At 56.1% G+C, this 23,526-nt stretch overlaps 1 protein-coding gene across 1 annotated transcript in view; it reads left to right on the top strand.

Annotated features, from left to right (window-relative positions):
* Window positions 1–23,526, top strand: part of PALD1 (phosphatase domain containing, paladin 1) — a 66,603-nt gene that overhangs the window by 38,255 nt on the left and 4,822 nt on the right. The window contains exons 3-18 of the mRNA XM_023763585.1: window positions 441–543; window positions 2,019–2,198; window positions 3,623–3,787; window positions 4,557–4,717; window positions 4,891–4,966; window positions 6,008–6,159; window positions 6,466–6,565; window positions 6,765–6,869; window positions 8,876–8,971; window positions 9,373–9,501; window positions 9,896–10,012; window positions 10,098–10,253; window positions 10,564–10,746; window positions 11,876–12,016; window positions 12,249–12,320; window positions 16,160–16,300. Coding sequence (XP_023619353.1) covers window positions 441–543; window positions 2,019–2,198; window positions 3,623–3,787; window positions 4,557–4,717; window positions 4,891–4,966; window positions 6,008–6,159; window positions 6,466–6,565; window positions 6,765–6,869; window positions 8,876–8,971; window positions 9,373–9,501; window positions 9,896–10,012; window positions 10,098–10,253; window positions 10,564–10,746; window positions 11,876–12,016; window positions 12,249–12,320; window positions 16,160–16,300 — 2,077 coding nt within the window. The remainder of the gene's footprint in view (window positions 1–440; window positions 544–2,018; window positions 2,199–3,622; window positions 3,788–4,556; window positions 4,718–4,890; window positions 4,967–6,007; window positions 6,160–6,465; window positions 6,566–6,764; window positions 6,870–8,875; window positions 8,972–9,372; window positions 9,502–9,895; window positions 10,013–10,097; window positions 10,254–10,563; window positions 10,747–11,875; window positions 12,017–12,248; window positions 12,321–16,159; window positions 16,301–23,526) is intronic.

The raw sequence follows: 23,526 nt of genomic DNA, 5'->3' as shown, positions 1-23,526 counted from the left end.
CCCAGGTTGCATGATCAGCCAGGCTCCTCCTCTCTTGTTGCCCTGCCATCATCAAGATCTGCTTCCTGCTACCACTTCTGGATGCTAGCCAGGGAGGAGGAGAGAAATGTAGAAGGCTCACACCTTCCCTTAAAGGGAATGACCCAGAAGTTGCACAAATCACTTCTCACATCCCATTGGACAGAACATAATCACATGACCATACTAGCTGCAAGGGAGGCTGAGAATGTAGTCTTTACATGGATGGCCCAATTCCCATTCCAGGGTTGTATTGCTCACGAAAGGGAGAGTGGATATTGTGGTACAATGGGCTGTCTCTGCCACAAATGGGTAACCACTTCAGTGGGAGTGGGGTGGTCCTGCTGTGGGGTCAGGTGAGGATGGAGTGGACTCTGGCTGCGGAGGTTGCCTGACTTGGTCTCCATCTGTAACCCTGGCAGGTACAACTGCAAGGAGGAGTTCCAGATCCATGATGAGTTGCTCAAGGCCCATTACACGCTGGGCCGGCTCTCGGATGCTACCCCTGAGCACTACCTGGTGCAGGTGAGGTCAGGTCCTACCCTTTCCTCACTCTTCCGGCTTCTCTCCGCCCCTCCTGTCCTTTAGGTTCTCTCCCTAATCTCTTCTGCCTCCCCATTGTCCCCTCCTCTGTTTCACTGCCTCGTTCCACCGTCCAGGGTCCCAGTCCCACCTCCTCGGACCCATTTGTTTTATGGGGCCCATTCGTCCTGCCCTGTGGAGCCCCTGCTCTTCTCTCTCCATCCATCCCCTGCCCGGCCCCAGCATGCCCACCCCCCTCCGTTGGAGCACCAGGGAGAATATAGACGAGGACAAAGGTCCCTAGGCCAGGACTGCTGCCCCTAGGGTGGCCATCTCCCTCCCCTTCTCTTTCGAAGTTTCTGACCTTCTCTGGCTTAGCTGTTTTTGTTTTTTTTTTTGCCTTAAATATCCCCTAGAAAGTAAAGCACACAAGGACAGATGACTGTTCATCTCCTTGTTCACTGCTGTAGCCCCAGCCTCAGAACAATGGAGGTCCTCAGGAAAGGGTCAATGAATGAAGGACGGAATGAAAAATCGTGACAACTGTTGGCTGACAGAGTAGCTGAGGATTTCTGGCACCTGGAAGAACTGGTCCTAGCTGTCAGTCAGCAGTGCGGGTGTGGGGCACGGGGGTAGATGTGGTGACCTCAGGGTTCCCTTTTGCCCAGGAATTAGCTCTTCTAGTTCCCGCTGCTCTCCCCGGATGTCCAGTACCCTTTTCCTCTTTTCTCTGTAGTCATGGCATTCATTCATTCACTCCAGGTGGGGAGGGGAGAGACCTGCCCTTCCTCAGAACTGCAGGGCCCTAGGAAAGGGCCAGGACAGCCTTCCTCTAGGGCAGTGATGGCGAACCTTTTGAGCTCGGCGTGTCAGCATTTTGAAAAACCCTAACTTAACTCTGGTGCCGTGTCACATATAGAAATTTTTTGATATTTGCAACCATAGTAAAACAAAGACTTATATTTTTGATATTTATTTTATATATTTAAATGCCATTTAACAAAGAAAAATCAACCAAAAAAATGAGTTCGCGTGTCACCTCTGACACGCGTGTCATAGGTTCGCCATCACTGCTCTAGGTGATTCCCGTGGTCCCGGCTGTGACTCCCACTCTGGCCTCTTCTCCAGACCCTTCCTCCGCCTCCCAGGGAGTTGTGGGTCCACCCTAGAGCCAGCTCTAGTTTCCTGCTCCTGTAGTGCCTCTTCATGCTCTCCTTCCTCAAGGCCGGCTCAGATGCCAACACCTGCACGAAACCTTTTCAGATTCCCACTCAAGAGGAGCTGTATTTTCTTTCCTCTGACTCTGTGACCCCCTTCCTGGGATCACAGATGGTCGCGTATCTCGTCTGTTTTTTCTGTGAGCCTGCAGACAACTTGAGAACCGTGTCCCCTCCCCATCTCCCCGATCCCCACCTCCTGGGGCCTGGGACAGAGCCCTGAGTCATCTCAGTGTCCCCCTCTGGCTCTTCCACTGCCAGGGACGCTACTTCCTGGTGCGGGATGTTGCTGAGAAGATGGACCTGCTGGGCACCCTGCGGAGCTGTGGGGCCCCCAACTTCCGGCAAGTGCGGGGCGGGCTCGCCGTGTTTGGCATGGGACAGCCCAGCCTCTCGGGGTTCAGGCAGGTCCTCCAGAAACTCCAGAAGGACGGACACAAGGTAAGCATGGTCCTTTTTCAGGCAGGGGCTAGCCCCCCAAATCTGGGGAAAGGGGCTCCCGGGAGAGGCAACTTCAGAGGCTTTAGAGGGTCCTGGCCACATGATGGGGAGGGCGCTGGCGACCTGGACCAGGCCCTACCAGGCCTTAAGCACCATGACGGTCTTTGTGCTCAGCATGGTTGGAAATTCTGAGCAAATGTTTATTGCATGGTCCTGGGTGGACATTGGAGCCTCGAGGTCAGAAGCCCCTGTACACCCCACTCTGAGAGCCTCAGAGGAAGTGAGGAGGGTGACGGGATGACAAGAGGGGCCAGGTCATAACGAGAGTCACAGGATGTTGATCACGGCTAACACTTATAGCCTCACGTCAACCCAAAAGGGCAGGGAAGTTATTCTCCCATTTATAGAGGGGAAAACTGAGAACCAGAGAGGATAAGGGACACAGCTCCTGAGTGGTGTCTCAGGACCCAAACCCAGACATAGCTGGAATTCTAAGAGCCTACTTTTTTATTTTTTGTTAATCCTCACCCAAGGATTCCATTGATTTTTAGAGAGAGTGGAAGGAGGGTGGGAGGGAGAGAGAGAGAGAAAAACATGCCATGAGAGAGACATATCAATTGGTTGCTTCTGAACTCGCCCCAACCAGGGCCAGGAATGGAACCTGCAACCCGGGTATGAGCCCTTGACCAGGAATCAAACCGCAACCCTTTGGTGTGTGGGCTGATGCTCTAACCGCCGACCAGGGCTCTGAGTGCCTGCTTTTAATGACTCTTCTCTCCTGCCTACAGTTGAGGTGGGGTTTTGTCTCTAGAACAGAGGCTGAGAGTCCACAGTAATTTCAGGCTCTTCGACATGGGGTGTCTGATTTGACATGGGGTGTAGATGGAGAGTTTTTGAGTGAACCAGAGTGGGATGGGGTGTTAGTGGTGGTCAGATCCCATCTTCCCATCTTGACTGCTGGTTCCTCAGGGTGGGGTCTCCCCACTATCTCCCTCCGTCTGTACGATGCACAGTGAATGAATGATTGCATTGTGGGTGAGGGCATTCATTTCTTCAACTGATGCTGTCAAGCCCTTGATTGATCCAGGGCTCTGTGCTGGGAGTTGCAGAGACCAGGATGTGATTCTGCCTGTGAGGAACCTGTAATCCACTAAAGGAGAAAAGATGTGTTCGTTGATAATGTTACTACAAAGGGGGTTAACATTACGAAGTTCAGAGGGAGGACTGTTGGCCCTGAGAGGAGGGAGGGTCGGGAGCGGGTGGCATTTGGTCTGAACTTTGCTTCCTGGGCAGGAGTCAGGTCTCAGGGACACAGTGGGTGAAGAGCCCTTGAAGAGGGGAACGGCCTGCTCAAAGGCCTGGGGGGGCAGTGGATTGGAGTCCCTGCCCGACTGGGGTGACCTCCTTCCTCGGGCTCCCGGCAGGAGTGCATCGTCTTCTGTGTGCGGGAGGAGCCCGTGCTGTTCCTGCGAGCGGAGGAGGACTTTGTGCCCTACACACCTCGCGACAAGCGGAACCTCCACGAGAACCTCCAGGGCCTGGGACCCGGGGTCCAGGCGGAGAGCTTGGAGCTGGCCATCCGGAAAGAGGTGAGAGCCACTGGTGTGGGCGGGGCCCCTCCTGCTAGGCCTTGGGCAGCTGAGATGACCCCAGACCACAGCTCAGCGCTGCTCTCACTGGCTCGTACTTGCCCATCTTCCTGCCCTGCTTGGGCCAGTGGCTGGCTATAGGGCCGGCTCACGGGCAGCCAGAGGAAGGACCTCCTATTCCCAGCACTGTTTGCCCTGCCCCTTTCCCACACTGCTTTGCTCCCCCACACTCAGCATCCTTATTAGAAAAAGGTCTGGTGGGGCGAAAGCACTCGGCTAGGAGCCTGAGACTGAGTTCAGCCCCGTGAGCTCTGAGCCCTGGGCTGGGTCACTTCTCTCATGGGACTGTTGGTTACTGAGGTTCCGCTGTCCACCCTCTACAGGTTTGTCAAAGCCTCAGAGGCTGTTGACAGACCACAGAGGTGTGCCAATAGAGTATGGGGGTCACGGTTCCCCCCCAAGACTTCCACAGGCAGAAACCTAGTCCGGAGAGGCCACTGGTGGCCTCTCATCTCCCTTTCAGGCCTCCTCTCCAGTCCCAGCTGACGGAGTCTGGCCCTGTCCTTCAGTCTGGTGGCTTAGCTAGCTCCTGCTGCCTGCTGGGCAGAGCCCTTCCCCTGACCCCAGGGCCTGGGCAGCTGCCCGTAGGACACGCCGGTCATAGAGAGCACCCTGGCAAGGAGTCCCCTCTGGGGGACAAGCAGCTGTCGAGGCCTCTGTGTGGCCTGAAGATCCGTCATGGTCCTCTGGCCCCCACTCCTCCATGCAGATTCACGACTTTGCCCAGCTGAGCGAGAACACGTACCACGTGTACCACAACGTCGAGGACCTGCGGGGGGAGCCCCACGCTGTGGCCATCCGGGGTGAGGATGATGTGCACGTGACCGAGGGGGTGTACAAGCGGCCCTTATTCCTGCAGCCCACCTACAGGTACCGAGGGCCAGCCCTGCAGGGCCCTGGGGTGCTGGGCACGCTGATCTGGGGCTGCTCTCCAGCTGGGCCTCAGCCTCACCAGCTGCAGGTGGGGCTGAATGGAATGCAGGGGTGGGGGATGCCCGGGGTCTGTGGCCTGCCTGATGGGCTCCTCCCCCCTCCCCTGGCAGGTACCACCGCCTGCCCCTGCCAGAGCAGGGGGCTCCCCTGGAAACCCAGTTTGATGCCTTTGTCAGTGTCATCCGGGTAAGTGGGGTGGAGGGGTGTGGGGAGCACGGAGCTGGGGAGCAAGGGCCTGGAGAGTGGGTCTGTGTAGAGGCCCTGTCTCCATGGAGATGCTCAGGGTAGGTGTGGCCTCTGAGTTGTGGGTGGTGTTGAGTATGATGGGTATGTGTGCATGCGTGTGGGGGCTGTGTGCATCCGTGTGTCTGTGTGGGTGTGTATTTGTTCATGCTCAGTGGCAGGGCCCAGCTGGGTGTCTGGAGGGCCGGCTTTGCTGTGACGAGGTTGCTGATTTGCTGTGTGATCTTGGACAAATCTGCTAACCTCTCTAGACCTCAAGTTCCTCATTTCTTTACTGGAGCTAAACAGTCTCACCCTCTAGACCAGTGGTTCTCGACCTTCCTAATGCTGTGACCCTTTAATACAGTTCCTCATGTTGTGGTGACCCCCAACCATAAAATTATTTTCGTTGCTACTTCATAACTGTAATTTTGCTACTGTTATGAATCGTAACGTAAATATCTGATATGCAGGATGTATTTTCATTGTTACAAATTGAACATAATTAAAGCATAGTGATTAATCACAAAAACAATATGTAATTATATATGTGTTTTCTGATGGTCTTAGGCGACCTCTGTGAAAGGGTCGTTCGACCCCCAAAGGGGTCGCGACCCACAGGTTGAGAACCGCTGCACTAGACTCTTCTGGTACTTCCTGAGTCCTGGTGGTTCTCTCCCAACGCCTTCAGGGGTCCCCTTACTTAATCCGCATCTCACAGGGCTGTGAGGTGCGGCCCTGTCCCCCCGAGTGGGGCTCAGTTCCAGAGCCAGTGCCTTGGTCTCCCCCCAGGTCTGGGAAGGAGGCAGAGCCTGGGCTCCCGGGGCAGGTGGAGCAGATCGGGCCTTGGGGTTTGGCTAAACGGGCTGAGCTTCCTGTCTGCCCACCACTTGCTGCAGACTGGGGTGGGGGTGGGCCTGTGTCACGACCCCTTACCCCCACCAGCTCCTCAGCCGAGGGGTGTCTGGGTCGTGCTGTGACATGCTCTCTACGGTCCTTCCCCAGGAGACCCCCAGCCTGCTGCTGCTCCGAGATGCCCACGGGCCTCCCCCTGCCCTCCTCTTCAGCTGCCAGACAGGTGTGGGCAGGACCAACCTGGGCATGGTCCTGGGGACCCTCGTGCTGTTTCACCAGAGTGGGACTGCCTCCGGGCCTGAGTGAGTGGAGAGGGCAGGGCCCCAGGGACGCGTCGGGGGCTCGGAGCCAGAGCTGGAAACGGGTAGCTGGGGTTCATGTCCGGGTTTGCCGCAGACTTGCAGGGTGACCTGGACAAAGTCACTTGACTTTTCTGGGCCTCAGTTTCCCCAGTGGGGAAAATGCCCCTTGCTCCCCCCTCCCTGCCTCCCCAACTTGAAAGGAGGACTTGGAGCCCGGAGCCTGGTGCCTCTCAGCGGCCATACACATGGGAGGTCACAGCAGGGCCATCCTGTGGCGCTGAGGATGCTCCTGCCCCTTCCTGTCAGGGCTGTCCCTGCGAAGACCAAGCCTCTGCCCATGGAGCAGCTCCAGGTGATCCAGAGCTTCCTCCACGCGGTGCCCCAGGGCAGGAAGATGGTGGAGGAGGTGAGCAAGGGGGCTGGGCACGGGCAGTGCAGGGAGCATTCACACCCTCACGGTGGGGTCCCTTCCTCCCCGGGGACCCCCTGCTCTCATTCATGGCTAATCATTCTCTTTATCTCCTCTTCTATCTGCCACCCTCTCCCCTTGGCCCTGCGCCCTCCCTGCTGCTGTCCCCTTGCCCCTGCCCTGGTCCTGGCACCAGGTGGACAGAGCCATCACTGCCTGTGCTGAGCTGCACGACCTGAAGGAAGCAGTGTTAAAACACCAGAGGAAGCTGGACCGTGTCCGGCCCGAGAGCCCAGCCCAGGTGAGGCGTGGAGGACGGAGAGCAGCCGCGTTTGCGTGAACCCGCAGCCTCATTTGTCAGGCCTGTGCGCTGGCTTCTTTCATCCTGACGTGTCCCGGTGCTGCCTCTCCCAGGAGGAGAGCGGTTTGCAGAGGAAGGGGCGAGGGGGACGGGATGCAGGAAGGACGGAAGGAAGAGGGAAGTTTACTTTCCCTGACCAGGTCCCCTGGCTGCAGAATAAACAGGATGGAGGAAGGGGCTGCCGGCGGGGTGCTGGGCCTCTGGACCCAGATACTTCCCAGAATGCTCGTGGCTCTCCCCCAAATAAAACCTTGGCCCTTCTTCAGGACGGCCGGGGCTGGGTCCAGCCTGCCGCCTCTGGGAGCATGGTGGCTCTGCGCTGTCTCAGCAGGCCGGTCCGCACTCTCTGGGGAGGGGCGCTGGGCAGTGTTTGCAAACGGTGCTTGGAAAGAATCTGAAGCTGCAGAGCCTTTTTCTTCTTTAACACTTTAGAAGCATCTTTAAAAAGCAGCGTTAGATTATGGAAAATTGAGGAATCAGAGAAGGAAACGCTAATAATCCCAGCCGAGCCGCTGCGAGCTCTCTGGGCCCGGTTCTTTGATCTTCCATGTTCTTGTGCAGGTTGCCCCAGCACGCGGTTTGCATCCTGCGCATTTTGTTGGTCTTTCCCCTGCTCATACCTGCTCGTGGTCACTGAGAATGTTCCGGGTTGTGTAGCTTAAGCTCATGGCGTGGCTCAGCACCATTGGGCTGACAGGTTAAGAGCGTGATGGCCCAGGGTCCGGTCCTGGCTCTGCCACGCACAGGCGTGTGGCTGTGGGCGCGGGGCCACGGATGGTAACGACCCACAGGGCTGTTGTGAAGAGCAGGTCAGATCAGACCCATCGAGCGCTTAGCCGGGGACCTGATACAGGCAGGTGTTCCCGCAGGTCACGGCCATGGTTTATGACAGGCCCCTTCTGGTTGCACAGTCGAGTCACTTCTCATTCCCTGTCCTTGTCAGCACTGTTGTGCCAAGCAGCTTTGTGACAACGGGCTTTCACGCAGGTGGGATTCTTTTCCCTTAGTCTGGAGTAGGTGCTGGGACACGGCGGCCCCGGGCCCGACGCGGCCCACCGCCTGCTTTGGTAAACGCGTTTTCCTGGGGCTGGTCTCGCCCCCTCGTTCTGCGCTGTCTCTGGCTCTTCCGCTGCAGCGGTGGCGCTGAACAGAGACCGTCGGCCGGCAAACCTGGAGTCCTTACTGCTCGGCCTTTTATAGAAGTAGTCATTTGTTGACCTCTATCCTGGATTCCCAGAGATGGAATTAAATTTCACCCAAGGGTCTGGCCTTTCTCTCGGGCCTGTACCTGTCTCCCTTGCCCTCCTGAGGCCGGTGCTGACCCAGCAGGAGAACCTGATGGCTGAAGGCGAGAGAAGGACCCTGGGGAGTCATGCCCCGCTGACAGCCCCACCCAGAGTGCTGGGCTGGGGTTAGGACCCTGGTTTGGGGACCCAGCTCTGTGACTTTGAGCAAGATCCTTCATTTCTCTGAGCCTCAGTTTCCCCTCTCTAAGTAGGGGTAGCGCTGTCGCGAGGGCCTTTTTGTTTTCTTGTAGGAGGGTCCCAGGCAAAGGGAGGTGAGGGCCTCTGGCTCAGGGGAGATGCTGATACACGTGCTGCTTCGGCACAGAGGGGGTGCTGCCCTCGTGGAGGAGCTGGAGCCGTGGGGGGACCCAACCTTTCTCAGAGGTCCAGTACCCGTAGGAGAGACAGACCCATATTGGGAAACGTTGTTTTTGTCCGAAACCACTACGCTTCTCCCTGCCCCTGGTTGTCCCAATGAAGGGGCCAGCTGAATATCTGAAAAGGACTCCCCGCTGGCAAACCGGTGGGAAGGGAAAGGTAATCTGTTTTCTGGAATTTTAATGTCTTCACTCCGGCCCTCCCTGGGGGGGGGGGGGGGTTGTGGGGCCAGAGCAGCCCCATCTTTACCTCCCCAACCTCCCTCCTGTCCCCTCCTCTCAGGGAAGCAGCAGCCAGCAGGGTGTCCGGCAGAGGACCCTGCAGAGCCTGGAGCGATACTTCTACCTGATCCTGTTTAACTACTATCTGCATGAGCAGGTGGGGCCCGGGGTGAGAGGCCCCTCCAGCCTCCCACCGTGACAGGCATGGGGTCAGCGAGGGCCCCTGTGGGATTAGGGAGCAGAGTTGGGGACACGTATGTTGGTTTCAGAGGAAGGCAGGTGTGGGGGAGGCAAGGGGAGACCCAGGTAGGGGGTGGTCCCTGAGGAAAGGGAGGACCCACCTCTCGCCCCTGGGCCCCGTCTTGGTACCATTAGCCAGGACTTTGGGGCCCAGAAAGATCTTGCTTTGGACGGCCTGGTCCTTGCTCCCCACCCTCTCCTCCATGCCCTGGGCCATCATGGGTGTTTCCTGGGACTCCCCCACCCTGGGGCAGGCAGGGAGAGCTCGGGGTGGCCCTGCGCCCCTGAACTCCCATCTCTCTTTGCCTTGGGCTGCAGTACCTGCTGGCCTTTGCCCTCAGTTTCAGCCGCTGGCTGTGTGCCCACCCTGAGCTGTACCGCCTGCCTGTGACACTGAGCTCAGCAGGGCCCATGGCCCCTGGGGACCTCATCGCCAAGGGCTCCCTGGTGAGTGTGGCTGTCTGCCTGGGGAAGTGGGAATGTGTGGGGCTGGCCTTTGATTCCTGCAGGGTTCAAGGAAGCATCACCCTCATAGAGGCAAAGGGGTGTCAGCCAGTGGGTGTGGAATCTTCTTGTGAGTGTCATGGGGTCATTCTCCTCCGTCTCACACCGAGGGGTCTGGGCAGGGCATCAGGAGACCTAGTTCTAGAGTCTTTGCCACCAGCCTCTCCCCTGTGCGCCTCGACGTCCTCATCTGGAGAGCGGGCCCTGCCGGTCCCCTTGCCGGGGCAGCGACGAAGCTCTGAGTGTGAAGTGCTGTCCCCCCCTTCCGCTGCCCCTGGGGCTGGTTCTGAGCCTCTCAGTGCTGCTGTGAGTACCAGGCTTGCTGCTCTCCCTACAGAGGGCGGACGATCTCGTCTCCCCAGACGCACTCAGCACCATCAAAGAGATGGACGTGGCCAACTTCCGGCGGGTGTCCCGAATGCCCATCTACGGCACAGCCCAGCCCAGCGCCAAGGTGACCACCCCAGCCGGCCTGGGCCCATTTGAGGGCTGGGGAAGGGAGGGGGAGCCCTTCTGCTGACCTCCCTCCGTCCCCGCAGGCCCTGGGGAGTATCCTGGCCTACCTGACTGATGCCAAGAGGAAGCTGCGGCAGGTCGTTTGGGTCAACCTGAGGGAGGAGGCTGTGCTGGAGTGTGACGGGCACACCCACAGCCTGCGGTGGCCTGGGCCCCCCATGGCCACTGAGCAATTGGAGGTGAGGCCCTTCTGCCTTCTACACACCTCTAGCTTGGAGGCCTTCTGGGGAGTTGGCCTGGGAGGGTCCGTAGAAGGTCCCATGCTCCTATTGTACAGATGGAGAAACTGAGGCCCCCAAGGGTCAGGGAGTGGCTGATTCGGGATTCCTGCCATGGCCACCTGCCTGGCTCCGGAAAGGCAGGCATGGGTCCGGGCAGCCATGGGTCCGGAAGCCAGGACTGGTCCTGGCCCTAGCAGACTCTGGTCTTTCAGGTCTGGCCTGGAGGCTGCCTCAGTGGCCTGTGTGCCCTCTGTCCCACCCTCCCTAGAACCTGGAGACCCAGCTGAAGGCCCACCTGAGCGTGCCTCCCGCAGGCGCAGAGGGCCCACGGACCCACAGGTTCCAGACGTGCCTCACCATGCAGGAGGTCTTCAGCCAGCACCGCGGGGCCTGCCCCGGCCTCACCTACCACCGCATCCCCGTGCCAGACTTCTGTGCCCCCCGCGAGGAGGTGAGGGGCCAGGCAGGCAAGGCCGCTTCCCCTCTGGCCTGGGCGTTGGCTATGGCCAGGCTCTGCTGAGGGACTGGGAGCTTGTGCCACAAGGTTTTAGATTTGGCTCAGGTGGTTTATTCACATCCCTTCCCAGCTTGGCATTTGCATGCACGTGTGTGTGTACATGTGTGTTGATTATATGGTGTAGGTGTGTATGAGGGTGAGCATGTCCCTGGTGTTTGTGGTATATGTGTGTTGGGGGGCTGGAGTGGGTGTCCTGTGGAGTGGGTCTTTGTGTGTGGTGTGTGTATCTTAATGGTGTCCGTGATGGATGTCTTACCTTTTCTGGGGGACAAGTGTGGAGAATGTGTCTTTTGGGGAAATATGTGGCGTGGTGTGTGTCTGGGCTTTGTGGAGGAGGGTGTTGTGGGATGCTGTGTGTCACTGAAGGGGTTTGTGTGCATGTGGCTTCTGTAGGTTTGTGACGCATATGTCTTTGTGGATGTCTGTGTAGTGTGTCCTTAAGGTGCGTGGGTACATCTGTGTGGTGTGTGCGTCCAGCGTGTATTGTGTGAGGGTCGCTGTGTGCCAGTGATTCCTCGGTTGTTTGGGTGCCGTGTCTGTGTGGGTCTCTGCAGTGTGCGGAGGGGGGCCTGATAGGAGGTGATGGGGCCTGGGTTTCCTGTCTCACTTTGTTCTGTGCGTCTGGTTGTCTGTAGTGTGTCGCCCCCTGGTGGCCGTGCGCTGCAATGATCCGCTGCGGTTGGGAGCTGGGTTGTTGGGTGCACCTCAGATGTGGGTAGCAGAGCAGGGGGTCCATGCGTGGCCTGGGGCGCAGCACATCGGAGTGCGTGCACATGTACGTGTTCTGCCTGGTGGGCGGCGGGCAACAGAAGCCCAGATTTGTGCGTGTGTCTGTCTGCTCAAATGTCCGTCCCGGTCCTGGGGTGGGGATTATGCTGCACACGGGCTGTTGACGTGCACGTGGTCTTGTGTGTACTGCAGTGAGTTGAGTGTGTGTATACAGGTTGTGAGCCTGACACAGAGCCTGGCATCGGGTGAGCACTCCCTTTTGGGGGGTGCGCCACCCCGGGAGTCTGTGCAGCCAGGAGCACCCACTGACTCAGACCTTGGTCTCCCCACGCAGGATTTTGACCGGCTGTTTGAGGTCCTGCGGGGTGCCCTCACCAAGGACTCGGGCTCCGGCTTCGTGTTCAGCTGCCTCAGCGGCCAGGGCCGGACCACGACGGCCATGGTGGTGGCTGTGCTCGCCTTCTGGCACGTCCGAGTATGTGAGGCCGGCGTGAGGGCAGCGGTCCGCCCAGGCAGCATGGGCACTGGGTGCCTGGGGACGCTGGCTGTGCCAGGAGGGTGTAGGGGTAGAGCTGATGCCTGGCGTGTCCACCCATCCTGGGCAGAGGGCAGTGGGGCTGGCAGACCCCTGGCAAGGGGCTCGTGGCATGAGGGAGAAGGGCAGCCTGGGAAGGAGTGCGCCCATCCCAGCAGCTGTCCTCCCTCAGGGCTTCCCCGAGGTGGTGGAGGAGGAACTCGTGAGTGTGCCTGATGCCAAATTCACCAAGGGGGAGTTTGAGGTGAGCATGCCCTATGCGGTCCCCGGGGGGACACCTGGGGGAGGGAGAGGGCACATCTTGCTGGCACGTCGGGAGGAATTTTCAGAGCTCTTAATGCTGTTTCCTTCTTCCACCTCATCACATCAGTGCTTCTCTGTTCCCATTTCACAGATGAGCAAACCAAGGCATGGGGCAGCTTGGCTCTGGGGCCCTGGCAGATGACCATTGGGGATGAGGGGCCTCTCATCCTGCCTAACCCTATTCCTGGGCGATTGTATGCCCTGAGGGAGTCCACTGGCCACCTTCTTGTCTGGGTAGCGTTGGCAACCCCCTCATAGGCACCTGGGACCCAGCTGTGGTTGGCGACTTTGGTGCGGGGTCCTGGCCTGCCCAAGCCCAACCCCATTTCAGTTCAGGACACTGGATGGACGGCCACTGACATTCCCCATGTATTGTACACCTCCCGCAAACATGTCGTCTTCCTAGACACCTGGCAAGTAGGTGGCCATGTCTCCCTCTTACAGGTGGGGAACGTGGAGTTCAGAGTTGGCACGTGGCTGCCTGGTGTCAGCACTGTGGTTGGCTCCTGCCTACCTGGCCAGCCTAGCCACGCGCCCCTCCCCGCTGGCCTGCCACCCTGGCTTCCATGCGGGTCCTCACACTCCAAGCTCTTTCAGCTTCTGGGCCTTTGCATATGCTGTTCCCTCACCCTGGCCCTCTTCTCTCTTCATTTTCACTGATGCTCTTCTTCTTATGTTTTTTATTGTGGTAAAATATACACAGCATAAAATGTACCATTTTAACCATTTTTAAGTGCACAATTCTGTGGCATTAAGTATGTTCTCCTTGTTGCACTACTATCACCACCATCCAGAACTTTTTCATCATCCCAAACTGACTAACCATTCAACAGTCACTCCCCATTCCTCCCTCCCCCCAGTCCCTGGTAACCACTGTTCTATTTTCTGTCTCTGAATTTGATTATTCCACGTGCTGCATATGAGTAGAATCATTTATAATACAGCACTTAATAGTAAGTATTTGCCATTTTGTGTCGGTGTATTCCACCTAGGATAATGTCTTCAAGTTCATTTATGTTGCGCATGTATTAGAATTTCCTTCCTTTTAAAGGCTGACAAATACTCCATCGGATGCATATACCACATTTTGTTTATCCATCCACGTTTGGCTGTTGTGGATAATGCTTCCGTGAGCATGGGCGTACCAATATCTGTTTGAGTCTGCTGTCAATTCCACAAGTGGAATTGCTGGGCCATATGGTAACTGTACGTTGAACTTTTGAGCACCTGCCATACTGTTTTCCACAGCAGCTACACCATTTTACGTTCCCCCCTGCAGGACGCAAGGGTTCCAGTTTCTCCGCACCCTTGCTAACACTTCGTTTTCTGTTTTTTTATAACATCCATCCTAGCGAGTCTGGAATGGTATTGCATTGTGGTTTTGATTAGCATTTCTCTAAGAATTACTGATGTTGAGCGTCTTTCATGTGCTGTTTGGCCATTTGTATATCTCCGTGGGGAAATGTCTGTCACGTGCTTGGCCTGTTTTTGATTTGAGCTGTTTAGTTGTTGAGCTGTAGGAATTCTTTTTATGTTCTGGATATCAATCCCTCATCGGCTATGTGACTTGTAAGTGTTTCCTTCCATTCTGTGGATTGCCTTTTTACACTATTGATAGTGTCCTTTTTGCAAAAGTTTTAAAATTTAATGTTCAGTTTGTCTATCTTTTCTTTTGTTGCCTCATGTTTATGTTGTCACATTCAGGAGGTCACTGTCAAATGCAGTGTCATGAAGGTTTTCCTCTGATGTCTTCTAAGAGTTTTATAGTTTAGCTCTTATATTTAGGTCTTGGATCCATTTTGAGTTAATTTTTGTATGTGGTGAAGGCGGAGGTTCAAGTTCATTCCTTGGCATGTGGACACTCAGTTTTCCCAGCACCATTTGTTGAAAAGAATGTCCTTTCCCCACGGAATGGCCTTGCCTCCTGGTCAAAAATCACTTGATTGTATCTGTGAGAGTTTATTTCTAAGTCGAATCCTTCGCCTTCCTGTCAGTCAAATGTGATCTCTTTTCACTCACTCCCGGCGTTTTGCTAGGAGCCGTGTGCACTCTCTTACTCACCCTTTACACCCCCCAAGAGTTAGTGCCCTTGCTACGCTCAATGGACAGGTGAGAAAACTGAGGCACAGGGAGCTGAGCTCATCACCCTAGATCAGTGGTCGGCAAACTCATTAGTCAACAGAGCCAAACATCAACAGTACAACGATTGAAATTTCTTTTGAGAGCCAAATTTTTTAAACTTAAACTATATAAGTAGGTACATTGTTATTGACTTAATTAGGGTACTCCTAAGGCTCAGGAAGAGCCACACTCAAGGAGCCAAAGAGCCGCATGTGGCTCGCGAGCCGCAGTTTGCCGACCACGGCCTTAGACCATATCAGAGAGGTGATGGGGGCTGGGGCACAAGCCAGGGAGTGGACCTCAGAGCCTGTGTTCCAAAGTTATTTGACCTGAAGATGCCCCTAATCCCCGTCCTCACCCATCCCAAGACATTCCCCTGTCTAGACCAGCTTTCTTTGCAATTAGTTTGGGCCTATCGAGCCCACAGTCTGGCAGGGAGCATCAACTATAATGTGAAGAGGTCTGGAATAGCCATCAGTTCTGAGGGCCGAGGGCGCAACCTGGGGAGCCCAGGAGGGCTTCGTGGAGGAGGTGACATTAGAGTACATTTTAGAAAGATGAGTGAGTTCGTGGATGAGGAGGGTTAGTATGCAGAGGAGATCAAGTGTGCAAAAGAGGGAGTCTGGAAAGGACAGGAGCTGTTTAAGGCTGTGATTGGCAAGAATGAAGGAACTGGGGCTGAGGTGGGAGGACCTCGATTGTGAGGACTCTGAAGGGCTACACTCAGTGTTTGACCTTGACCTTGAGGCTAGCAGGGAGGCAGAGGAGGTCGTGCTCATTGGGTGTGGGTGGGGGTGAGTTGTGTGGAGGAGGGAGTGGAGAGGAGAGGCGGGGCCGGAGTGAGGAAGGGCTGTGGGACCAGCAGGAGAAGCTCAGTTCTCGTTGGTAGGTCTTGGCAAGGAAGGTGCCCAGGATAAGCTTGGGCTTCTGGCTGGTGGTGGTGACAGCCAAGGAGATGAAGGGTCCCTGGGGAGCAGCAATTTAGGGGAGAGGCCAGGAGTTCCTTCATGGAGTTTGAAAAAACTGCAGCTTTCTCCCACTTATATTCTCACAGGCCCGCTCTGGCTCCCAGAGAGGGGGCGGGGCTGCCACCGTGGGATGAGAGCTGATGGAGACCTGGGTTGGTGCTGGCGGTGGGGTTGCCTGATCGACAGAGCTGCCGGGGGGATGACCTGGCGGAAGAGCCCTGCCCTGCAGAGGGGCCCTTACAGGCCTCAGTTTCCCAGGAGTGAAGGGGGGCTTACGGCAGATGAGTGGGATCCAGGCTGGGTTCCCCGTAGCTGGGTGTTCCTGAAATGCCTGTGGCCCCTGCAGGGTGAGAGCAGAGCCAGCTGGGCCCCAACATCGGCTCATCGCATGCATCGCCTGCTCTACCCACCCCACCAGCCTGTGCACACAGCTTTCTGTTTTGTAGTTAAGAGTCTGGAGAAGGTTTTTTTGAAGCAAGGTTTCTACTGCTTAGGAAAGCAAGCACCTTGGGAGCCCTGGCCTCAGAGGTATCCAGGAGCCCTTGTTCCCAGCCCCACCGGAGAACTGGGGTCAGGGCCTGGGCCTCTCGGCCAGGTGGCCCTGGTGTGGGGTGAGCCTGTTGTTGAGGGTGAGCCCCCCCCCCCCGGCACCTTGGTCTTCTCTCTGCTCAGCCCCCCTCCTCTGGCGCAGGTGGTGATGAAGGTGGTGCAGCTGCTGCCGGACGGGCACCGTGTGAAGAAGGAGGTGGACGCAGCGCTGGACATCGTCAGCGAGACCATGACGCCCATGCACTACCACCTGCGGGAAATCATCATCTGCACCTACCGCCAGGTGAGCCCGCCTGAGCCTGTGCACGGCCCAGGATGTGGCCGCTGTGGGCGTGAGGTGGTGAGGCGTCCCTTGGGACCCTCGTGGGCTCTCTCGGTCACCACCACCTGCTGGAAACAGAGGTGACCCCTGAAATGGAAACATGCCGGCCCCAACAACCCCCAGTTTGATTCTGGAACACCTAGTGGAGTGTGTGCAGGGGAGCAGGTCCGAGGGCTCCACAGCTGCCCCTTCCTGGCCCAGCAGCCAACCAAACTGATGGGACCAGAGGAGCACAGAATAAGGCCGCTTCCAGGGCCCCAGCTAGATTGTGTCTCTTGTTCCTTTTGGGTCTTCATGGTGGGATGGTATGTTGCCACTGGGTGGCAGCCACGCGCTAAGAGACAGCTCCTCTGGCTTTCAAAGGATACGGACAGGGCAGAGCACGGAAGCTTCCAGTTCTCTCTGTAGCTGGAAGCTCAAGGGGTTGAAAGGGATGCCTGGCCCTGCTTCAAGCATCAGAGGCGCCCCCTTAGGCATTCATTCTAGGTATCTCACCCCACCTCACCTCCAAAGCTGACCACCCTTCCCTCCTCTGAGCAGCCATGGCTGTCCATTGCGAGGCGCAGAGGGTGGAGCAGGGAGCACTGAGGGGAGAGAGGAGAGAGGAGAGGTCCCATAGAGCTGGCCCGGAACAACACCAGCGTAGTGAGAGCTGGGGGAGGCCCTTCTGGCCGGAGGGGCTGCGTGGGCAGAAGCCAGGAGGCTGAACGGCACAAAGTACACGCAGAGGCAGTGGAGGTGCTGTGGTGCCGATGAACACAGTTGTGTTGGAAGCTCTCAGAGGTGATGTTGGACGGGTAAGGTGGCTCTAATGCTGTTGGCCATAGAGAGGGAAGGGTGCCGTGGTTGGGGCTATGTTTAGCAGTGGGTGCCCCTGCTGCCTTTGGACTGTGGAGTGTTTCAGTCTGGAGGCAGGAGGAGGAGCCGGTGGAGGGCCCTCTCCCCTCCCCACCGCGCCCACCAGCCCCCTATTCCAAAGGCCAGGATGGTGCTGACCTTCGCCGTGGGAGGCTGGTGGTGGTCCTGGCTGCGGGTGGTGGTACCGAAGCAAGATTTAGAGTGATTGCTCAGTGTGGCCACCAGGTGGCCCCGGCGAGCTGAATTTGGACCAAACCCTCAAGGGGCTGAAGAAGGCATGGGCCTCAGACACACACCTAACCCAGTCCTTCTCACCTGGCTGCGTGATGATTCACCTGGGAGCTTTAAGAAACACCCATCACTGAACTCCATCCCCAGCGAGTCTGATTCAGTTGGTCTGCTTGGGGCAGAGGATGGATCTTTTACAAAAACTGTCCCTTGGTGAGTCCAGTGTCCCGGCAAGGTTGAGGACACCAGGCCCTCTAAGCAGGGGTCCCCTGCCTCAGTGAACGCCAGGGTCTCCTGGAGGCGCGTTAAAATGCGTGTTGCTGTACCCCACCTGGTCTTTGGTTCTGTGGGGCTGGGTGTCCAGCAGGCTCCCAGACGATGCTGGTGCTCCTGGTCAGGCACGGTTCTTGTCCATCTCGGGGGGAAGCAGCTGGGATTTTTGCTGCATTGAATGTGTAAATCAGTTTGGGGAGTGTTGCCATCTGAACAACAGTCACTTTTCTGATTCATGAACGGAGATTTTTTTCCATTTATTTAGGTCTTCTTTAATGGCCTACATGTTTTATAGCTCCCAGAGTGTAAGTTTTACACTTCTTTTGTTAAATTTATTCCTGCTTTATTGTACTTATGCTTGTGGGGAGCCGGCACGGCCATACTCAGCCCCAGGGCGCCTTATGTGCCGTGCCAGCTCAGCCTGGTTCAGTGACCCTGAGGGGGGGGGGGTGAAAGGATTGAGAAAAGACAGACAAGAGAATGAAAGCTGGGTCTCGGTGGGACGCTGCTCCCTGATGAGGAGACAGCGCCAGCGCCCACAAGCCATGTTTTTATTTTATAGCAGATGCCACGAGGCAAAGTAGGGGCATGATCACGTTGTTTACAGCATTCTCTTGAGTTTCAACCCTACTCAACTACATGCACCTGAACTCTAGCACAAGGCACGTGGGGCCACGTGTTTGGACCATAGGTTCAAGCTTACAACCATAGCTGTTGGCTATAATTGTGCTGGGAAGGCCCTGCCCTCCAGCTGGGACTTGCACGTGGCAATGAGAGGACCCTGTCCTTTCATTAGTCCGAGGCTTGAACCTGGCCAAAACACTGTAGCCACACCCCACATATGCTATTGTAAATAGAATTGGTTTCCTTATTTCATGTGTTAGTATGTTCATTGCTATGGTATAGAAATAGAATTGATAATTTGTATATTGATCAATCTTGCAACCTTGCTAAACGTGTTTATTAGTTCTAATACTTGTTTGTCTTAGTGAATTCCTTAGAATTTCCTATATACAAGATCATGTCATCTACAAATGTAGTTTTACTACTTTCTTTCCAATATGGGTGCCATTTGTTTATTTATTTATAAATATGTTTTTCTTGATGTTAGAGAGGAAGGAAGAGGGAGAGAGAGAGAGAGAGAGAGGAAAACATCAATGTGAGAGAAAAACATCTGTTGACTGCCTCCTACACAACCCTTATTGGGGATCAAGCCCACCACCCGGGCACATGCCCTGACTGGGAATCCAACCTGTGACCTTTCGCTGCATGGGATGATGCTCAATTAACCGAGCCACAGTGGTCAGGGCTGGGTGCCTTTTACTTAATTTTCTTGTCTAACTGCCCTGGCAAGATCTTCTAGTACAGTGTTGAGCAGAAGTAATGATAGTGACATCCTCTTTTTGTTCCTGATCTTCAGGAGAAAGCTTTTAGTCTCTATTAAGTATGATGCTAACTGTGGTTTTCTCTTAGACACCCATTCTTAGTTTGAGTGTTTTTGTCTTTTTAATCCTCACCAGAGGATATGTTTCATTGATTTTTAGAGAGAGAGGGGGAGAGGGAAACATCACTGTGAGAGAAACATCAGTTGACTGCCTCTCGTATGCTCCCTGACCTGGAGTTGAACCCACAACCTTTTGGTGCGTGGCTAGTGCTCCAACCAACTGAACCACCTGGCCAGGCCTTGAGTGTTTTTTTCATGAGTAGATGTAAAATATTTTTAAAATACTTTTCTATGTCTCTTGAGATGATTATATTGGTTTTTCCCCTTTATTCTATTGCTATAGTGTATTATGTTAGTTGATTTTTGGATTTTAACCAACCTAGCATTCCTGGGATAGATCCTACTTGGTCATGGCAAGTGATCTTTATATATTTTCTGCATTTGGTTTGTTGCAGAGTTTTTGCGTCGGACTCATTAGAGATATTGACCTGTAGTTTGGTTTTTTTTCTTATGATGTCTTTGTTTGGTTGGTATTAGGATGGTACTGGCCTCATAGCATGTAACCCTCTCACTTTCTGAGGTTGGGGGACTGAAGCATAGAGAGGGTGTGAGGTCATCACAAGCATATAGCTAGCTTGGGCTGGCATAACGAAGTACCACAGACGGCATGGCCGAAACAACAGAATTCTACTTTCTCACAGTTCAGGAGGCTGAAAAGTCCAAGATCAAGGTCCTGGCTGACTCAGTTTCTAGTGAGGACTCCTGGCTTGAGTACCGCTGCCTTCTCGCTATGTCCTCACTCGGCCTTTCCTAGGTGCGTGCATCTGATCAGAGAGAGGCGAAGGGGAGAGGGTGGGGATCTCTTCCTTTATGTTTTAAAATATATATTTTTTGATTTCAGAGAGGAAGGGAGAGGGAGAGAGAGAGAAACATCAATGAGAGAGAACCTTTGATCGGCTGCCTCCTATACACACACAACTGGGGATGGAGCCCAAAACCCGGAAATCAAACCGGTGATCTCTGTATTCATGGGTTGACGCTCAACCATTGAGCCACACTGGCCAGGCCTGTTCCCTCCATTTTTGCATTTGAGGAAGGGAGACCCTTGGGCATGCCAAGAACACACAGCTAGTGGGTGACAGGAGAGTGAGCCGCCAGACCCCGACCCCCAGACGAGGCCCTCTTCACCTGCCACACTGCCTCCCCAGAGAGCGGATTAGAATCTGGTGATCAGATCTGGATGGAACGTGCTCACCCAGCGCACAGTATGTAGTGGGCCCTGGACACGTCGGGCCCACGTGGGTGCCGGGCAGACTGCAGGTTGGAGAGGCCGGAAAAGCCAGTGCCCTGGCCACCATTCCCGGGCCCCTTCTATTTCAGGGCTCGATCCCAGTGGACAAGGAGGTCTTGCCCACTGCACCACAGCTAATGACAGCCTGGCCTGCCAGGCCATTTAAATACAGCTCCACTATTTTTACCGGCAGGAGGTGGCTGGCCTGCCCTCCTCCCCGGGCAGTGCCAACACGGGTGATTTTCAGGAAACCAGGGCCTCGATAGGAAGACGGGTCATTCCTCAAATCACAGACTTCGATGGGGCAGGATGTGCCCACGGAACCTTCCGGGGAGTGTCAGGCGCCACCTACAGCCCGTGGTCTGAATTTAGAGATAATTCTACCCTGCCTTGCCAGGGGGCTCAGCGGGAATCGCTCGGCCTCTCCACCATGACTACTGTGCAGACCCGACCCTCCGTGGGGTCTCGGCCGCAGGCGCGTCCCCGTGGCAGCGGGTCGCCGAGAGGACGGCTGGTGTGGCCTGTCCGGGAGCCGGGCCGGAGGTGAGGACATTTCTTCTCAGCTGTTGCATTGGAAGGAGCTTACAGTGGCTTTGCCTGGTGGGACCACTGGTGATTTCCTTTCCTTCTAAGGAAATGGTTTAAAGGGGCCCCAGCCTCTGGATGGAGTTTGGGAAGCAGCATAGGGGAAGGGTGAAGCCCCGTGCGTGCAGCCTGTGGTACCCGTCCATAGCCGAGCAGAGCTGCCCTGTGCTGGCCGCAGCTTGTATTTAGGTCAAATCCTTTTCTTTTCTGTCCACTGCCTAATTCTAAACAAAGTTGGTGGAGTGTTTAAAGCAGCGGTTCTCAACCTGTGGGTCGCGACCCCTTTGGGGGTCAAACGACCCTTTCACAGGGGTCGCCTAAATACATCCTGCATATCAGATATTTACATTGCGATTCATAACAGTAGCAAAGTTACAGGTATGAAGTAGCAACGAAAATAATTTTATGGTTGGGGGTCACCACAACATGAGGAACTGTATTAAAGGGTCGCGGCATTAGGAAGGTTGAGAACCACTGATTTAAAGCAATAAGCATCCTGATCTGTCTCCCAACCCCACCCAGCAGCAACCCTGGGGCCTTCCCAACCTCAGATCCGCCAGAAGCCTTCACTACCCCTTTGTCTGAGGGTCCGGCTCGGCCTGGCCCCTGGGTGCGGCCTCCATCCTCCCCCTCCCCCGCTGCTGTGAGCTCCTCCCTCTGTCTGCCTGGAGAGACCTCCCTCTTTGACACCTTTCCTCCCCCTCACGGGGCACCTTTCTGCCCCCTTTCTCCTAACCCACCTCAAGCATCACTTCCTCTTTGGTACCCTCCCCAGTCTAGCTGCCTGCCCTGCCTTGATCCCATGATCTGGCCTCTGGGTGCTTTGCATCTGTCTCCTGGTCCCTCTCCCTCCTCCCCCCAACCACCACCACCCGCGTCTCTGAGGGCAGGGCCTGTGCCTGTGTGCCATTGCCCTGCCTCCTGTTTCATGAACGAGTGGACCCGTGGGGTTCTCCATGGTTCCAGGTGCTTCCTCGTACCTTACTTGCCTGAGCAACCCCACCTCCTGGGGGCGCTGAGAGTGTAAAGGGCAGAACCAGGCCCAGAACCCAGCCCATGTCTCCTAGGGAGTCAGAGCCCTGGCTGTCCTGGGCCCTGTCCCTGCCCACCTTCCACCCTGGCCCATCCCCGAGGCCTGTGGATAGGCGGTCAGTCACCGTCCACTCACGCAGCCCGGGAGCTAAGACGGCAGAGGCACGAAGGCTGAGTTCTCTAAGGCAGAAGTGGGAGGTGGGGGGCCACAGGCCCCCAAAGCAGGCCCCCGGTAGCTCCTGGTTTGTAGGACTGTGGCTGACTCATGTCTGGCGGTGGGGGGCACCTGGGAACCTTCCTGCAGCAGCTGGAGGCTGACCAGGAGGCTGCAGTGTGCATGTGTGTGTGTGTGTGTGTGTGCAAGGACAGGCTCCTGGCTGTGGCCCAGTGGGTGGGGGACCGTCTTTTCTGGTCCCGGAGGCCTGGGCTGGCTGTGCCCTCCCACCGATGTGCCAGGAGCCCGAGGGAACGGCCCCGGCGCCTCATCCTCTTCCTGGAGCGGAGATGGCTGCTGTGGGCCCTGGGTGGAGACTGGGGGCCGGTGCAGAGAGGTCTGGTGGTGTCTTCAGGTTGGGCAGCAGCCTGTGGTGGGGGGAGGACACAGGCAGGAGTGGGCAGAGACCCTGCAGGGAGAGCGGGGCTGGCCCTGGCTGGCCGCTGACCCCTGCACAGAGAAGAACCTTGAGAGGCCCCTGCCTCCTGCATTCACCCCCCAGGCGTCTTCTGTTAACAGGTCCCACCCCGAAACCTTCATGCGCCCAGAGCTAGGGCCACGGTGCTCCCTCTGAGCAGCTGAGGGAGGGGAGGGGTCCAGGCTGTGTCCGCAGTCAGGGCCGCGAGCTTCGCCTTGCTGACCACTGTCCGGGCCACTGATCAGAGACCTGATGAGGGAAGGGCCTGAACGGAGCGTTCCCATGGCAGCCTGTCCTTGTCTGGTTGCCCTCAGAACCGTGGTTATACTTTCAGTGAGGAAGTGGGGGTGGAGGGAGGCCAGGTGACCTGTCCACACCTCCCAGGTAGGAAGTGGGTTCCGGACGCCCTGGGCCTTGCTGTCTGAATCCCTTCCTCCCAGCTCCACCCAGTGCTGCGGGCAGTTGAGGATGTGAATGTGTGTGTGTATGTGTGTGCATGTGTGTGTGTGTGCGTGCGCTCAGGAGGTTTGTGTGGTGAGTATCTGTATGGTGTGAGTGTACATGGTGTGTGTGAGAGGGCATGAGTGGCTGTGTGGGGTGTATGTGGTATGCGTGTATATGTGTATCTGCGTGGTGTGTGTGTGGTATGGTATGTGTGGGGTGTGAGTGAGTGTGTTGGTGCATGTGGGGTGTGTATGTGTGTGGTATGTGTGTGTGAGGTGTGTATGTGATATTAGTGAGTGTGTGTGGTGTGTGTATGTGTGTGGGGGGTGTGGTGTGTGTGGTGTGTGTATGTGAATGGTGTTAGTGAGTGTGTGATATGTATGTGTGTGGTGTGAGTGAG

Source organism: Myotis lucifugus, unplaced genomic scaffold (genome assembly GCF_000147115.1).
Source record: "Myotis lucifugus unplaced genomic scaffold, Myoluc2.0 scaffold_292, whole genome shotgun sequence".
Taxonomy (NCBI): domain Eukaryota; kingdom Metazoa; phylum Chordata; class Mammalia; order Chiroptera; family Vespertilionidae; genus Myotis; species Myotis lucifugus.
The sequence above is the reverse complement of the archived record's forward strand: the minus strand, read 5'-3'. Positions and strand labels throughout refer to the sequence as shown.